General features: G+C 45.7%; 1 protein-coding gene across 1 annotated transcript in view; it reads left to right on the top strand.

Annotated features, from left to right (window-relative positions):
* The window catches only part of Prkca (protein kinase C alpha), a gene marked incomplete at its 5' end in the record, with an annotated part of 309,700 nt that overhangs the window by 176,481 nt on the left and 114,318 nt on the right, over nucleotides 1-18,901 (top strand). The window contains 2 exons of the mRNA XM_048798205.1: nucleotides 2,110-2,221; nucleotides 6,109-6,237. Of these exons, the coding sequence (XP_048654162.1) occupies nucleotides 2,110-2,221; nucleotides 6,109-6,237 (241 nt within the window). The remainder of the gene's footprint in view (nucleotides 1-2,109; nucleotides 2,222-6,108; nucleotides 6,238-18,901) is intronic.

Here is an 18,901-nt window from a genome sequence, read left to right as displayed (position 1 = left end):
TATATATATTGAGAGAGCCATTTAGAAGGTAAACTAGTGACCTGCTTCACGAATATTGTTAATCATTTACACATGTATTCAGCTAGTACCTGTGAGGCACTTGCTAAATATCTGTCGAATGACCTTCTAAGTGCTGGTTCTCAGTCTTTAGCACGACTTTGAGCCTCAGCATCACCTGTGGTGCCTGCCAAAGCACAGACCAGCCCTCCCCTGAAGCTTCTGATTCAGTTGTTCTGGGGAGAAGGTAAGTAATTTGCATTTCTAACAAGTTCCAGGAGATGGGATGCTGGGCTAGAATTTGTGCCGGGGCTGAGGTCAGCAGGCATGTCAAAACCATCGTCTTAAAGCTGGGATTGACAAGCTTCCTGAAAAAGCCAGACAGCAGATATTTTAGAATCTGTGGCTGGTACAGTCTCTGTTGTAACTACTCTGCCATCTTAACCATAGAAAATATGTAACTAAATGAGCATGGCTGTGTTCCAGTAAAATATTACTTATAAAAATGAATGGTAAACTTATTTTTTTTAAATGTGTTGCAAATTAAAAAAAAAAAAGTGCCAGATTCTCATTGTTGAATATTTTTAGGATGACGGTCAGATGGTGGTCAAACCCTAGCTCTGACATTCATGAGCCATGTGGCTTTTTAACAGTAATTAATATCTCTGTAAAATGAGGGTAATAATTATGCAGAGAAAAATAGGGGAAAAGCACTCACTTTTTTAATACCTTTATTTTATTTATTTATTTATTTATTCATATGTTATATGCTGAGGATGGAACCCAGTGCCTCACATGTGCTAGACGAGTGCTCTACTGCTGAGCCACCACCCCAGCCCCAAGTACTCGCTTTGATCACATCTAGGTGTGCATCCCTGTGTGGTTTGGTATTCTTTAGGCTTTTCTGCACAATGATGTCTTCCAGGATTTTCCAATCTATGTCTTTAAAAAGGAATCTTAATCACCCATTGACACATACTAGGCTTACCCTGAAATCGCCTTTGGAGTTTTAGTAGCTTGGCGATCCTTAGAAAGTCGAAAGCCAAGAATGTCCTTCTTCATGTCTCTGTGTATTAAAGAAGAAATTGACCTTGACATGTGTAAAAAGAAGCTCTTGATCTGCTCTGTCCCAAACCCTGCCCTCTGCAGTCTTAATTCAGTGGGTGCCAGTGCTGTCTGTAGAGCGCCTCAATCCACAAAGAGAGACTGGGGAGGAAGCATTTAGAGAGTTAATGAGCGGGTCCCAAAGGTGCATGTTGAATATGGAATTGGTTTGTAGTTCAAATAGAGCATAAATTTCTTTCTGCTCAGCCTCTTCTTTCACACATTAGTAAATGGAAACTTCTTCCGAAGAGGCCTGAAGCTCACCTGTTCTAGGCGCATGGCTCTCCCCAGGCTTGAGGCAGTCTTCCAAGCATCTTATGCAGATTGGTTTCTTTTGCCTTCATAACAACCCTGGAGAAAATAGGTGCTGTTAATCCCCCAGTAGGCAGATAAGGGGGATTGACCACAAGTGACTTGACCACAGCCACACCTCTGGAAAGAGCAGAGCCCTCTTGAACCACTTCCCATGGTAGGAGGGAGTAAAATGCAGTGGCCCTAGGGACGAGTCATCACAGTGCATTTTTAGGGCTCTCCCTACCCCACTGGAGTTCTCCCATGCAGATGTGTGTAAACTGTGGAGAGATGGTGTCCAAGCAGGAAGAGGTCCCCATTGGTTATAGCATGTACCTGGTTCACAGGGTGATGTTTTTATGGAAACCTCATACAGGAGATTTCCTGAAGGGCCCTTTGGTTCCATTTCACAAACACGCCTCGTGACCCTGTTAAGGGTCTGTGCTGTACCTTAGCCTGTGCTAGGTGCTATGGAGACAGACATACCGAATTCTTTAAACCAGTGCACTTGCCCTACGGTCTTTGATAACACTAAGTGGAAGCCATAATTTGGGGGGAAAACCTTGGTGAGTACAAATCGTACCCTGAAAACATGGTAATTGTTACATTAAAACATGATGCGGCAAAATGCCACCACCACCCGTTGCGTAACTCCAGAGAATGGCACCTCGTCTGTTGTGCTAGAAAGGATTGATGGTGTTCTTCTTCTCTCCGCAGGACCCCAGGAGCAAGCACAAGTTTAAAATCCACACTTATGGGAGCCCCACCTTCTGTGATCACTGTGGTTCGCTGCTGTATGGACTTATCCACCAAGGGATGAAATGTGACAGTAAGTAAGTTTTTCTTTTCCAGTAGATGGTGAGATGCTGTGGCTCGTACCCAAAGTTTACTGAGCACGGGAGGTCCGGTAACTTCTCAGTGCCAGCTCGTCAATAAGGAGAATTAGTTCATATAAAGAGCTGGCTGGAAATGTGTAGAAGCTCGCCACTGTCCAAGTTCTACTTATTTGCCTAATTATGAACCAAAAAAAAAAAAAAAGGTGCACTTGGTTTATAAATGAAGTTAGTAGGTGCTGTCACCTCTTTTTCTTTTTTTAAAGGAATAGAAGTCTTCAGTCCTTGTAAAATGCAGGCTAGTCAAACCCCAAAGAAGGCTCCCCACCTCCAGATTCCACTTTTGGGTAGGCTTCAAAATAAGCTAAGCAACCACAGTCATTATCTTCCTCTGTCTCTAATTAGTGGGTGGACGATGGAAAAATCCAGTAGGCTCTCCTTAAAAACCGAAGCCAGAATGAACATAAAAACCAAGATAGCATCTCTCTTAAGTTCACTCACCCTGCCTGTTTATGAGCAGATCAAATTTATATCAGTCCAGTTCAAGATAAAATCATTGAGCGCCACTGACGGAGAAGACAGATCCCAGGCCCTTCTCCTCTCTGGTCTCGGATAGTTCTCTGTCAAATACCAGGAGGAAAGAAGAACAGCTATGGAAACTCTTTGCTTTGATGATTTTTAAATTATGAGATTCCCCAGGATGTTTGTTTAAATAAAAGTTAATGCTTTTAGGACATAAAAAGGCAATTATGAGTTCCATTTTTCTAATAGGCAAATGTTATGGAAATTTCAGCACATTCTCATTTGCTAATGACCACTGTAATGGCCCAAAGTTTTGTATTTGTATCCCACATGGAGCAAACACAATATTAAAAAAAATAAATAAATATTCAGAACACTATAGAGTACATGGAATGTGGGGTGGGAGGTATTTGCTTTCTGAAGTGGTCCAATTTAACAGCCTAACGAAGGTTCTGTGATCATCCAGACCAGAGGCCTTCCATGCTTCAAGAATTGCTAGGTTTGGGCTTTGGTTGTGGCTCAGTGGTAGCCCTTGCCTAGCATGTATGAGGCACTGGGTTTGATCTTCAGCACCACATAAAAATAAATAAATGAAATAAAGATATTGTGTCCATCTACACCTAAAAAAATTAGGAGAAAAAAACTCTAGGATTCCAAAGATGGTTTTGAAGGATTTTGCAAGCAGTAATTCTAAGTGCATTTATAAATATATGTTTAACTATTTTAAAACTTGGAACAAAAATAAACAGAGAGACACTGGAGAGCTTGTGTTGATGACCTCATTCATGGGACGGAACTTGGCAATCAGCTGAAGAGTCTAAGGGTTGGCATGGCGTGCCACTCAGCACTTTCCCATGTACATGTTCTCTTCTGTATGAATGAGGGTTTATAGGTGCTGTACAACTTTGATTAAATACAGAAATGTCATGTTGAGGTCTCTCTGAGATACTCCCTAGTCCATTTTCTGTTGCTAAAACAAAATACCTGAGACTGGTCATTTACAAAGAATAGAGGCTTATTTGGCTCCTGCGTCTGGAGGCCAGGACACCCAGGAGCTTGGTGGCAGCATCAGCTCAGCATCTGATGAGGGGCCTGCCTCTTGCTGCGTCACAGCTTGGTAGAAGGCTCCTGTGGAGAGACAGAGCAAGCTGCTAGCTCAGATCTCTCTCCCCGTCTTATGCAGCCACTAATGCATTCTGGGGGCCCCACCCTCATAACTTCAGCTACTGATTCTCTCTTGAACATTGAGTCATCATTAAGATGACTCTGGGGGTGACATGTCCAACATATGAACTTTTGGGGACACATTCAAACTATAGCGGCATCACCCAGTATTCCCAACAGCTGGTTTTAGGGTTTTGTTTGGATAAAAGGGCTTTATTGGTTATCCTTGAATGTCTTTATAACAAGTAAGTGGTATAAATTTGAATTTATTTACTGCATGTCTGCTAATAGCACCCATCTGGTATACTTGTTAGGATTCAGCTTTAGATTTTGCTTGAAAAACACATTCCATTACTAAAAAATAACTGGAAACCACTGACCCGGATCGGTGCTTCTTTGTTTTGCTTTAAACCCTTTCCCCTGGACTTGCAGAGTTTCTGGGGATCCTTCCTGGAGGGAGGAGAAGGAGGAGGTGGGCACCACGACCCAGCCCCTCCCTTGACTTCTGCAGACTCGGTCTCTCCCCACGCCCGGACCCTTGCTCCTGCTCCTCGTACCGTATAGTCCTGTGTCCAGGTCCACTGGTGGGGAAAGTTAGCTACCACTCATCTAGACCAACTTCTTTGTTTGCTGAGTAGGGAATGGAATGAGAGACAGCAAATAAACTTCACAAGGTAGAAAAGCCAGTTTGAGCCGGGTGTGTTGGCACACACCTGTAATCCCAGCAACTGGGGAGGTTGAGGCAGGAGGATCACAAATTCAAGAAGGCCAGCCTCAGCAACTTAGTAAGACCCTAAGCAACTGAGTGAGTCTCTGTCTCAAAATAAAAACATAAAGAGGGCTGAGTGATAAAGTACCCCTGGGTTCAATCCCCAATACCAAAAAGAAAGAAAAAAAAAAAAGAAAGAAAAGAAAAGCCAGTTCAAGGTAGAGCCAAGACAGGAACACACCCATGCACTTTCCCCTTGCACACCCTCCCTGCTGCCCATATTCTTTCCAAAGCCTCTCTCGTTTATTTTCTTTAAATTGCCACTTCTGCCCAGGCACTTGAACATATGACGTTGTCAACTCAAGTTATATTAATAACACGACTTTTCAAGAGCCTGTGTATTGGCTGGGCGCAGGCACAGGATCTGGAAGAGTTAGCTTCGGAAATAGAAGCCTCACAGAATCCGCTCTCGTGAATCAACTAATTGTTCTTTCCTCGTTGTGTCCCTTATTCTGATTTCCGTGTTTAATCATAGCAAATATGCATTATTCATGACGCTTTGCCTCAGTTTGATTTGCATGTTAAAATTAAACACTGGATAGGAAAGGGCTTGGGGGGCCCCACCTTGGAGGCTACAACACAGTCTCACTGTCTTCCCTTGGGGAGTTGCGAGGGATCCAGTGCCACCCCTAACCTCGGCAGGAAGGCACCAGGGCAGAGAGCTGGACCACCTCCCCAGCCTCACAGCGGTAGCTGGTGCACTGGGGTTTTTTCAGGGCCTCTTTAGTTCATTGCCATAAGACTGATCTCCTTTTATCCTCCCCCTGTCTCACCCACATCATGTCAGCTGTGTGGCTTATGCCAGGAGTGTATTTGTTGTACTTGGAATAATATTTAAATATTTGAAGACAGGTTTAAAATATCAAACACAATTTCTTGGAAAAAAAAAAAACAAGAAGAAAGGAAAAAAACCCACAAAGACAACATACATACACCTTCTTTAACATAGAAGGTTACTTGAGGAAAAGAGAAATTTCCGAATTTCCCGTCCTCAACCCACAGATTGTCACTTTCTCAGTGTGGAGCTCAGAAAGGCAGAAGGAATTCTTTGGCAAAAAGTATCCTCTATTTAAAATTTGCATATTATATGCCTGTGTGTACATAAGGTATTAATTAGCCTGAGCTCTGGGCACACTCACCTGCGTGGATTTTGTTAAACGTTTGGAGCCGTCACAGAACACCAGGCTGGGGTATTTTGCTTCTGTGAAGTCTGAGTAAATATGGAATGAGTATTTTAAGGATATTGTCACTCACACAAAGCCCATACTGGAAAGGACATCTGCTAACAGTTCTTCATGTCACCAACAACATTATAGCGAAGTATCGAGTCAGGGGTAGCTCCTTCCCACTTCTGCTCAGACACCAAAACATAGAGGAAGCCATGTGAGCCATATGGCCAGCCTTACCCTTTGCTTTCTTGATTCACAGCCTGCGACATGAACGTCCACAAGCAGTGTGTGATCAACGTCCCCAGCCTCTGTGGGATGGATCACACAGAGAAGAGGGGGCGGATTTACCTGAAGGCAGAGGTCACCGATGAAAAGCTCCATGTCACAGGTAAGGCATGGTGGTCCAGGAGCAGCACTTGTGGTGAGAGAAGGTCAAGGTGATGCCAAGGCAGGGTGGGGGCTGGGCCCGTAGCATTAGCCTGGAATCATCAGCATCTAGAGCCCTGCAGACTCAAGTTAACACACGTCTCAGAAGACTGGTCAGTATACCCCAATTCCTGAATAGTAGTAAATGTCATATAAAGTTACAGCCACCATGTAAATAAAAATAAATAAAAGGTATTGTGTCCATCTACAACTGAAAAAAAAAAACTAAAGAAATAAAAAGGAAGGAGAGAAAGTTCTAGAAACAGTTTACTTTGGAAAACATCCTCACTTTTTTTTTTTTCCCTTTGGAAAATAAGCATATTTCTACACCTGTAGGTCTACATTACTGCTCTCAGATAAGAATGCAGGGAAATCAAGCAAAAGATCTTGAGGTATTACAAGGAGAGAGACCATAGCTGCTTCTGGATGACCTCATGGGATAGAACTACTGTAGCCAACAGTCAAGAAGGAATTGTGAATTAGGTGAAATTCCTCACAGACCCAGGCCCCGCTTTGTCTTTTGTGTTTTAGAGAAGCTCTTCATTTTCTGCACACCATTCTGGTTGCATCCTTGCACTGGGGGAGGTGGGGGGGGAGCTGCTCAGCTCATGGCAGCTAAGAAGCAGAGAGAGAAAATGGAAGGGGTTGGGGACAAGATACAACCTTCAAAGTCACACCCTCAGCGACCTACCTTCTGCAACCGTGCCCCACCTGCCTAGTTTCCACCACCTCCCCGTAGTCCATTCAAATGATTAATCCATCAAATGGATTAATCCACTCATGAGGTCAGAGCCCTCATGCTTCAGTCATTTCCTAAAAGCCCCATCTCTGGACATTGCCCTGGGGACCGAGCCTTCAACACATGAGCTTTGGAGGGACATTCCAGATCCAAACCATAACAGCCCCTCTGACCCCGGCTCTCTGCCCAGAGGAAGTGGGGCTCCTTGGGGACCATGAGCTTGGCTTTGAGAACATTTGCAATGTCACAGGCTCACTCCTATTTCTCCCTCTTTTTCACTATGGCTCCTGCATGGTCAAAGCCAAGTGCTGTGGACAGGGAATATGCAGTTTAAGAGGAAATAACCATAGACCTGGTAGGTGGAAAGAGAGCATCTAGCAGGAGGCCTATAGGCTAAATATTGCCTGCATGTCCTCACCTTTTCCTCCATTCCCAAAGCTTCTGCTGTTGGCAGTAATGTAGACATACAGGTGAATAATCAGAGTTTGATTATGGGGTTTACAGGCAACACTGTAGGACTTGCTATAAGGCAAGAATGCCTGGACAGTTTTCAGATGTTTAAGTGTCGTTCTTTGTGTTTCTGGATAAAGCAAAACATGTGCTGTGAATGCTGGATTTGACTGTGCCTTCTCCTCAAACAAAAGCAGCAACCACACCGTGCTGCCTGGTTCATCCAGTCTCTTCTGTAAGCCTCCAGAGTCTTGTAGAGATAAGTATGCACAGGGGCACAGGTGCCCTGGCTGGGGTGGCACAGAGATGCAAGTGAAAGGTCAGGTCCCACCACACTGGGCTCATGTCCTGCTAATTACCCACCCACTGCCAGGAGCTAAGCTGGACTCACAGATGTAGAACCAGCTGAGGGGTTCATCTGTTTCACTGAGATGGACGGGATGTTTCATACGTGATAACCAACCAGCATAACTTATGGCAGCCAGCTAGATGGTGTCTCTTGAGAATTAGTTTAAAAATTTTTTTTGTATATATATAGTTCTACTCTAGGAATGAGAATGCAGAAGTAGTTCAATAATGAAAATGTCTTACTCCCTTTGGGCTGCCATAACAAATTACCTTATAGTGGACCATCTATAAATAATAGAAATTTATGTCTCATAGCTCGGGAGGGAGGCTGAGAAGTGCAGGATTAAGGCACCAACAGATTTCAGTGTCTGGCCAAGGCTTGCTCTCTGCTTGACAGGCAGCACCTCTCGCTGTATCCTCCCATGTAGAAGCGGGAGGAAGACAGTGCCCTCATGGCAGGAGGGCAAACATGCTCCCTTTGACTTCTTTTACAAGGGCAGTGATACCATTCACGAAGGTGGAGCCCTTGGGACGTGGTCATTTCCCAAATACCCTCTCCTCTTAACATCATTGCGCTGGGGATTAAGTTTCAACATGTAAAATCGGGACAGACACCCATATTCAGACCATCACAAACAATAACAGCAGCAGCCCACACTATTGGGTGGTTTCCAGAAGAGGGCTGCTTCCTAAGCACTTTCCATGGCCAATTTATTTAAACATGTGAGAAACTTTGCTTTATGGTCTCACTTTATAGGTAAAGAATCCAGAAGCAAGGCAATATGCCCAAATGCAGACTGGGAAGAGAGAAGGAGATGGCTCCAGGTCACGGGTAGAAAGTGCTGGACAGAGTTCAAGTCCAGGTCTGCCCTTCTATGCCCAGACACTGAGCCAAACAAGTCTCTCTTCTTCAGTGAAGCCTCTTTTCGAGCAAATACTAAACCCATAAATATTTGCTAAAGCCTCCTTCAGCACTCCAAAAGGTACTTCGAGTTTACAGAAAGTCTAAACATAGGACTTAAAGCCAGAGGAGAAAAGGTACTACATGAATGGATTACAGAACAGTCCAAGGCCAAGTGTAATTAAGTGCCACATTATGTGGCCTCTAAATGGGACACCACTGCAGGATGCTCAGGATGGAGAGAGGCTAGGTAGGGAAAAGAGAGGCCCGTGGAGAAGAAGACCGAGGGCTGGAGACATTTGAGAAGGAGAGGGAAAGAGAGCTCCCGTTGAGAGATTGAATGGGATGCAGAATTAGCCGGGCTTTAATGAGAAGGCAAATATAAACAATAAGCCATAATGAGCAGAGCTTATGGCCCAAATGCAAGCAATTTCTTGGGGAAAAAAAATTGCATTTAAACCTAAACCCTGGGCAGCTGTGTTAATTGCTAGATTAGCTCAGTCCCCATTTTACCTGTTTAGAATTGCTCAGGTTGAAAATAATTTCCAAAGTAACACAGAAACTCCCAGTGGGAGAGCTCTGCACTGAGATGGAAGGCACCCTTTTGAAATCAGAAGTGAATTTTCTTCCTGGATTAGCCTGTATTTATGGGAAAGGCCTCTACCTTCATAATGTATTTTTATTTTTTGCCTTTGGGCGATGGTGCTGATGTTATCAGAATAGTGTCACTCTTTTTTCCTCTAATAGGTAATTTTAATAGGTTTTCTACATTCTGGTATGCTATTTTATTTGGTTTGGAGAAGTGGTAAAAAAAATCCTCTTGGGAACCAATTTTCAATTTAATGTTGTAAGTAAATGGAAAAAATATCATGTGCTTTACAGCTGTTTCAGAAACACATCTCTCTCCCACAGATAGATTATTTCAAAGACGAGTCTAATTTTCGCAAATACTTCGGGTTGTTAATTTAGCATGGAGATTGAAGTTCTGACCCAAGTTCTCATGGGGAAGGGAGAATTTCCTCCTGGTCTTTGGCTCCTGCAGCATCCAGACCCCTCCTTCTGTCTACTTATCTAGGGCCTTGTGCAGCTCAGTGTTTGAGCCTCCCCTCCCCAGGGACTGAGACTCACCACCATGCTATTGTGATTAAAACAATAACATTCCTTCTGTGCTCTTCCAACCTCATCTGAGGGTGGTAACTGTAGAATCAAGGCAGTGAGATTTGTCTCTGAATAATAATTCATTCTTCAATTAATCCATGCATTATACATTTATCGAGCAAGTGTGTCTGACAAAGTGATTAAGACGTGGACTTGGGGATGGGGTTGTGGGACTTGGGGATGGTAGATCGCTTGCCTGGCATGTGTGAGGCCCTGGGTTTGATTCTCAGCACCACATATAAATAAATGAAATGAAAACGTTGTGTCTATCTACAACTTTAAAAATATTAAAGAAAAAAAAAAGACGTGGAGTTGGCTGTGGAACCTGTGTTCTTTGGAGGGAGGCTGTTGGACAGTGGGAGCTTGGGAGAAGGGGCATCAACTACCTGAGGAAGCTGCAGATGCCTGGGAAGCGGCAGTGGAGCCGGGAAGACAGGGAGGAACAGGGCCTTCCAGGCAAAGATGCAGAGAGTGTTCGGGAAGCACAACTGCCCAGGATTTCAGGAATTTCTAGGGAGATATGGGGAGAGCTGGAGGAAAATTGTTTCCATTTTCATTCATTTGTTTTTGCTTTGTTGTGCTGGGATTGAACCCAGGACCTTGCACATGCCAGGCAAGCGCTCTGCCGCCGGGCTGCACCCCCATCCCCTCTTTCCATTTTCAAGGGGCTGGGAGTACAGTCTCCGCTGACGGATTGCACAGTCCTTGGGAGCCGTGTTGAACAGACTTTGAGTTCCATAGTCTTTCAGACAGGAGGATTTTAAGTTCCAGGTGGCTATATTTCCACTTGGCAGAGGGCCAGCCTCCCAGCCTGAACTACAGACTTCACCCCAGGGTCACAGCGACCATACACTCTCTGGTGACAGCAAGTGCAACTTTGGTGACCTGTTTGCCTGGAAGCTTTGCACAGGTACCTTCCCCTCTGGTAGGCAGCATGGGGCTACCAGCAGGCAGGAGTTGGACAGAGCTGTTTATTTGAGGGGAAAGGTATCACTTATCATTTCTATTAAATAAAACCTTGGCTATGGGCTTTGGAGCCAGATCAGGAACTCAATGCAGCTGAAGAATCTGGTCCTTCAGGTTGGCTAGAGAGAGGGTGCCAGCGGCTTCTCCTCAGGTACCACCAGGTGCATTACTGGTGATGCTACATTGATCACCTTGCTATGGTGTTCTATTGCATCCCTTGACTGCAAAGGTATCTTTTTTATTTGTAACTAGTTACGGAGTCTCAGTGTTGTACTTGTGGCCCGGCAACCTTCCACCCAATGGAATGGACATCCATTGATGAATCCCATTTGATTTTTATTGATGATCACAAAATGTTCATTTTCTAATTCTGTATCCTTCAGGGTTCATTAGTTGGCATTCGTCTGAAAGAAGAGCCTTCAAGTTATTTTTTTACTGTCTTGTTGGGTTTTTTTATTCCAAACTATCCCTCATTTGGCCCAGGGAAACCGCTTCTGTTCTTTTGACATAACCCACCTTTTTCTTTTTCTTTTTTTTAAAGTACTTCCTTTCTGGAACATGAAGGCTCACTTACAGCCTTGATCATTTCTTAAAGGAACTTCTGACTGATTAAAAAAAAAGTTGTTTTTTTTTTTAACAGTAGAAAATAATACTCAGGGTTCGAGATCTGGGGATAGGGTGCTCAGTGTTCTTGGTGTGCACTGTGCCTAAGCCCTCTCAGGAGTCAGAAGCAGGATTTTTTTCATGTCTTCACACTGGCGCTTCCGTCCAGTTCTGATGCTAACCCCACTTTCCACAGCCTGTCTTCATCATCCCTGCTCCCTAAGTTAGACCCGTGGCTCTTCAAATATCAAAATGCTTACATATATTTGCTCTGTTCCACATTTTGTGCAATAGAGCTTCAGAAATTTTAGCCCAATATCTCACCCACTAAATAAAGTCGAAGACTTTGCCATATATTTTTTTTTTATCTTAGGCCAAATCCCACTAAGGATATGGTTTCTTGACCTAAATATTTTGCTGTGGTTGTTGATTTCAACTCGATATGCACTACTTTAACAAAGCGATCAAACTCAGGGTCTTGGTTCAGGCTACTAAACAGAATGCCATAGGCTGGGTGTCCCAAACAGTTATTTCTTACCCCTTAGAAGACTGGAAGTCTGAGATCCAGGCATGGGCAGATCTGGTGTCTGGTGAGGTCCCTCTTCCTGACATGCAGAAGGCCATCTTCTTGTTGTATCTCACATGGCGGAGAGCAAGCAAACTCTTTTATGTTTTCTTATAACAGCTCTAATCCCCTCATAAGGGTCTATACTCATGGCCTGATTACCTCCCAAGGGTCCCGCTTTCAAGTACCATCACATTGGGATAAGGGTTTCAATGCATGAGTTGTGGGCAGGGTGAGGGACTACATTTCAGCTCATAGTGCCCGGTCTCCCTCCAAAACAGCACACACTGAAAGGATCTCCTCTTGATGTGTTGTCATAGAAAATCTACAGTATAATCTAAGATCAGTTATTCTGGGGGGATGGTTCATTCAGATCTGGTTACTGAGTCATTCTGCATGATACTAGCCTGGACTTTTCAAAACTGCGAATGTCATAAAAAAATAAAAGCATCCAGGGCACCATTCTTGATTAAAAGAGACTAAGGGGATGAGATCACCAAATGCAAACTATAACGCTCGATTCCATCTTGTATCTGGGGGAAAAAAAAATCAAAAACAGCTGTAAAGGACATTTGAGGGATAAAAAGGGAAGGGAGAATTTGAATCTGGACTATATTTGAGATAATGTTTTTGTGTCAATGTGAAATTTCTGGTGATAATGGTGTTGTGATTATGGGAGGGGAATGCTCAAATATTTCAGGGGTCATTTTTCCTGACATGTGCAGCTTTCAAATGGTATGCAAAAGCAACAGAACAGAACCAAAAAACTGAAAATCCAAAGGGGGCTGGGGAAGAGCGATCATACGTGCAGGCAGAGGTACCTGCGGCAGAAATGGTCCTGGTGAATATAGATGATGGCCGTGTACACAACTTTCATTGTCCTCTTTCTTCTTTGCCCAAAATCTGGACAATGTTATGTGTCTGGAGCATTGTTCTGGCTGGTCCAGTACTTCAGTGTGCTCTGTAGCTCATGCTCTGCTGGAAGGAAGCCTCAGGGGAGGCAGAAAAGGTTCGGCTTTACCCCAGCAAGCTTCACGTGCCTACACCCACAGCTACCAGTGCCCTTCCCTATAGTGGACAGCAGGCCTGAGGGGCTGTTGAGTATTCTGACCCCAACCTGAGTGCTTCTTTGCGGCTCTGCCCTGAGGCTGGACCTTGTGATGGGGAAATGAGAATGATGAGTCTGTTGTCTGCCTCAGGCCCACGGAGAGGCTCTTTCTAAATGCTAGGGCATCTGACTGGGCACCTCCTCATCCCACAGTCTCTCTGCGCCTGGCCTGTTACAAATAGAGATGGGCCATCAAGACACAAGTAGCAGGTGCAGAAAAGAGGGACGTTATGGGCAAACCAGAGGCACTGATGGGGATTTGTTGAGTGCCCAGGTCTTATGAAAACAGAAACCAACTCCAAATAAGCACCATCCATACATCAGGCTACCTGATGCTTCCTGTATGTCATGTCACCTCAGCAACCCTTAGAGAAGAATGCCCTCATCACCATCATGTAATTGAGGAAGCTGGGGCTTGGGAGCTCCAGGGGCCTGCCCAGGTCACAGGGACACTCACCTTTAGCACCCCAGGGAGCCTTCCCCACCCTCTCACCCAGGGGCCCCCAGCTCTGCCCCAGGGAAGATCAGTACTCACAACCACTTCTTGAGTACAGATGCAGCTGTCCTGTCAAAGTGATTCCAGTGTCATGTTTCTGCCCTGCAGCTGATAGCAGAGGCTACTGTGTGATGCTCTGCAGCACCCAGAATCACAGCAGCACTGTTGGTACCACTTGGGTGAGGGACTGTCATCTTTTTCTCCGGAGCCTCCATTTCCCAGGGTTTAGATAATGGTTGGGGATGAAAATGGCCTCAGGGAATGTGGCTGACGACTCCCCGGCCCACAGTGAGGAATTAAATGGGGCCAGGAGGGATGTAGCAAATAACAGCCCCCAGGGCGCTGCTGACCATACAGGGGTGGCTGGGCAGGCCTCTTCTCCCCTAGTCATTGCTAGCTTTTCTTACCACCCTCCTTCTTCCCCAGTGGAGACTCCTCCTGCTCTCCAAGTCTCAATCTTTAAAGAAATCATCTTTAGCAGTCACCTGCCTTGAGTGGACAGGTGCTTAACATGTAGGTACATCTTTTGCAAAAAGAAAACAGGAGCCTGCCTCTGAGCTGAGGACCTAGAGCTGCGTACTGTGCACCCCTCGCCAGAAGAGCACGGGCAAGTGGCTCCATTCAAACACACGTGCTTGTAGGTCGCAGCCAGCACGTTCTCAAGAATGTACCTGCCCTATCTTCTTCCTTGATTGGGCATTCCTAAATATCAACATGTCTCCGCGTGACCCCTTCCGCAGCCAGAGCTTGTCTGCCTCCCTCTCCAGACCATCCTCCTTGCCCCCACCCCTTTCCACTCCATGATTCAATTGTAAAAATCTGGGTGGCAGGTGGTACTGCTGGTGTTGCCCACTCCTCGCCTTTCTTGTGCTGTCCCCTGGTCCCTCATCAGTTTTAACACTCAGCTTCTTTTTAAATATTTTTCTAAAGCCTGTCCTCATATTTTATGCCCTGCCTAAAATGGATCACTTTCTCCAAATCCATTTTTTTTTTTTTGGTGTTGCTGGGGATTGAACCCATGGCCTTGTGCATGCCAGGCAAGCACTCTACCAACTGAGCTATATCCCTAGCCCCTGGATCACTGTCTCTCTGGGCCTTTCATGACATCTTTTATGTAATTTCACTTAGAGGTTTATGCATTGGTCTCCACCTACCAGACCATAGGACCTTTGAGGTTAGAGAGTGTCTTACCTCCTGTACCCAACCCAAGACCTCAAATATATGCCTCATATGCTTGTTCAGATGATGGTGGTGACAACGTTGATGATGATGACAACAGAAGTACACAAAAGGCACAGCATGAAGAATTTGCTCAGGTTTATGCTGTAATCCTCCATCCCAAATCCAAGCAGCTCTTCCCATTTTAGCCCTTCCTTTGCATCAAGTTAAAATGACCCTGTTTTAGCCTAATTCATGAAGCCACATGACTTCTGGGATCTTCTAGAGACACATACACCAGCCAAACAAAAAAAAGACTGTGTTCTCTCAGAAAGACATGTCATCATGTACATCCTGACTCGGGCACCTCATCCTGGCTTCTCGGTGGCACAGCTAAATGTCAAATGTGTACCAACTCGAGGCCTGCCCTCCTACGGGTTGTTATTCATGCTGGTTCTCTCTGCTGCAGTTCCAACACAGCCTCCCATGCTGGGAGCTTAGTCACTGGATATCCGTGGGAGGCAGCAAGACTCTATCCGTGAGGAGCAAAGGGTTGCCAATATCATTTCCTTAATGCAGCCTCTGCCTTTGTCTTAAAGTGCCCTGGTATCCATGCACAAGTGACATGGCTTCTCTCTTCCTGCTCAGAATGATCCCAAGCCCCCTAGACTCTTTACTGGGACCTCAGTCATCCATCTCCCTTGACTTGAGTGACTCTTGCGTAGAAGGCCTGCGTCCCTGGAAGAGGAGACACAAATTGTTTCTGGGGCCTTTTCAAGATTACCCCATTAGCATACAGAGGCATTGACGTTGACTGAGCAGGTCATCCTTGTGCAGGATTTTAATTGCTTCTAATTATAGGATTATCATTTAAGCACAAGATTAATTGCCGTGAAATTATTGCAGGGAACTTGATCTTCTTGTAGAAAGTCAATGTATTAGCCAAGTGAGGAATCTCTTAGAAGTCTGCCAATGATGTCTTTTCAATCACTTCCATTATTTTTTTTAACTCTTTAATGGGAGATTGCAAGAAGGAGGGACTCTTCGGGTGTCCAGATAAAGGGGAAACAAATAACAGATAAATGCCTGTTGTCCAACAAAAGGAAATTTGAACAGTATTTGGGAATCATTAGGTTCACCCAGAATAAATGCCGAGATTTCTTTTAATCTCTTGATCCATGTCATCTTCCGGGGTGGGTGAGAGTGGGCCAGCATAAAGCTAGAGTAGGCAGACACTATCTTATGATCCTTTCCAACACTACCTGCTGGGATGTCCTACAAAAATGATTCCTTTCAGATGTTTTATAAAGGATTCTTCAATTAACATATATACACATGCCCTGATTATTGGCATCAGAATGGCAGGGAAACATCAGGCTGTGTTCATCTCTGCTTCTGGGCATTTCCACTTGGAAAGATGCAGATTTCCTGAGAAAAATACAAGAAGCTGTAGCTCCTGGGGCGGTTCTAAAATATCCCTGTTTGAATAGAGTGGGCTGTGGCCACCTGCAGGAAGCTCTGCACCAGAGCGTCCCCACGGGGGCCCTTCCACATGAGAAGAATGGTAGCTGTGCTTCACCTCCCATCCTACTTTGTAATTAATGCAAGGTTTTGTGGTTAATTAAAGACAGCCAGGGTCTCTTTTCAAACCCAGGCAGGCATTATTTCCTAGAATAATGATGAAATAACAAAAGCAAGGAAAACTTCCTATAAAAGTTTTCAAGGTGGGGTGCCGGGTTTGGGGAAGGTTACATGAGGAACGCTTCCCCAGCTCAGACCCACTGAGGTGAGAATGTACCAGAAACATCTCCTTCACTGCACACGCAGCAGGAAGATGACCAGAGGAGGGCTAGAGCCTTGGGAAATACTGCACGGGCCTCTCCCTCTGTTAAGGCACTCCCCTGGGAGTGGGGTGCAGGGTATGTGGGGACTTATTTTTCTGGTGAATGTTGCTGCTGGGATTTTGCAGGCTGCCTGGGAACTAACCACAGAAGTACTCTTGTGGGAAAATGTGTGCCCAGAGGCCAGAAGGGACAGTGTGCATGCAGCCGTTGTTAGGACCTGCCCGGCCCAGCCTCATCACTTCTTACCAATACCCAACCACTCGGGATGGCCCTGGAGCCTATTTCAGTCTCCCAACCCCAGTAGAACAGGGACCCTGTAATTCTCAGAATTTCTGGCTTCTGAAAGACGCCAGTATCTGGGTGGGGGTGGGGGGTGGGGGCAGTCCTCAACAAGCTTTAAGCGACTAACACTCCACGCGGTTAGCATAAAGGGAGCTTATGTTTATATGATAATAGGAGTGACCTGGTTTAGAGGACACTATGGCATTGACTTTGGGGTGAAAATAGGTTGGATTTGACTCCGCTGTACCACCAATTGGTGCTGGATAAGTATTGGGGGTTGTTGCTTTATTAATAGGGCTTTGTTCCAGTCCCGTTAAACCATATAAGTTGAGCAGATGGAAGCAGATCACTGTACTGACACGTCATTGACTCTTTTGATCCAGACTCACTCAGGGTGTAGCTATAATCACAGAGGGCCCCCGACCACCACCAGGAACATCTTACCTGACTTCTATAATCTTTCCTTTACCATAACCAAAAGAACTCAAAGTGGCTTTGAAAACAGGAAGTGTCCTTGTAGGAGGGGAACAGTGGCATAGCAAGCTGATGACAGCAACTGAAAGATCCCACCTGGCAGTGGGCCTGGCCTCCTCACTTTGCCTGCCCTGTTCCCCTTCCTCATCTGCAAACTCGAGGTGCTGGAACCCGTGAACTCCAAGGTGCCCGTAACTTTAGCACCTCGCTGTGAGAGCGTCCTTTTGGAGAGAAGCAGCTGATCGTTGATGCCAGTCTCTGCCCCTCGAGGAGGCGGCAGTAGCGTTGGAGGTTCCAGGGACCCTGCAGCCGGACGAAGCCTAATAGGCTCCCAGTCCAGTGGTTTTCAAATGGGTTTGAATAGGCCACACCTCCCAGCGGCAGCATCTTTTGTGAAATGAGGTTCCCACTAAAGAGACTGTCCTCCTCCTCCTCCTCCATGACCCGTGAAGAGACCCATGGAGCGAGTTGGGGTCCAACCCCCTCACTTCTCAGGTGTAGAAACCAAGCCTTAGGAAATGTGGTTGCTAGGTGGGCATTTTAGATGATAAGGGACAAAACCAAACTCAACCCACTCAGGCAGAAAAGAAAACTAGTGTATCTCATAAAACTCCAGGACAGGAATGCTGTGGGGCTACAGGATCATCTAGAACCAGAGTCTGGCTGGCTGAGTCTCACCTCTTCCTAAACACTGCCTTCACTTGTCCCCTCCCCTCCCCCCACAGCAGGTTAGGCTTCGGAGTTCCACAGCTTCCTCCCTCGGGCTGTGTCAGGCTCTTCTGCACCTCCAGGAGGGGAGGCACTGTCATTCTGGGTTGTTTGCCATCTCTGGACCCATCTACTGTGACCAGAGAGCAAAGCGGGGACTGGGGCAGGGGAGGGATAGTTCCCAGGCACAGGGGATGATGCTAAGCAGACAGAATATTAGCGCAAGACACGAGCCCGCCTTGTGCAGGAAGTTGGTTTGGGACCCCTGGACCTACTGTTCCTTTGGGTGCCCACCTTGTGCACGTCTATGAAATTACTGAAAAGCAGTGACAGTGGCTGAGCTTATATATAGAAGTTTGAAATGACTCCTAAGTTCCTTTTGAACAGAGGAACATGCTCCTGGCCTGGCCAGTTTCCAGAAACAGCCAAGGATAAAGAGAACATTTTGATTCAGTGACATTTGTCCAACTCAGCCACCTGGCACATTAATTACGCCTTGCATTTAGAAGCTCTAAAACGTCATGCCAGGTTGTAAGTGTAAATGGTGTAGAAGTGGTTTAGTGGTGGCAGGAAGCAGAGTCCTTTGAATGAGGTCCCAGTTAGACTGTGGAACAAGGAGGAGACCATCGATTAGGGCCCAGGCTCTGGACAAAGCCTTCCCGGCTGCATTTTGAGCTACTGGCTTTCAACTCCACTCTAGCAGCTTTGTCTGCTGGCCGGGGCTGCCTGTTTGGCAGACCTGCACGGCTGGCCCCTAGGGCTTTGCTTTCATGAGGAATTCCAACTGTGACAATGAACTAGTTGGCAATACACTAACAATGCCTCT

Source organism: Marmota marmota, unplaced genomic scaffold, assembly GCF_001458135.2.
Source record: "Marmota marmota marmota unplaced genomic scaffold, marMar, whole genome shotgun sequence".
NCBI classification, from domain to species: domain Eukaryota; kingdom Metazoa; phylum Chordata; class Mammalia; order Rodentia; family Sciuridae; genus Marmota; species Marmota marmota.
The sequence above is the reverse complement of the archived record's forward strand: the minus strand, read 5'-3'. Positions and strand labels throughout refer to the sequence as shown.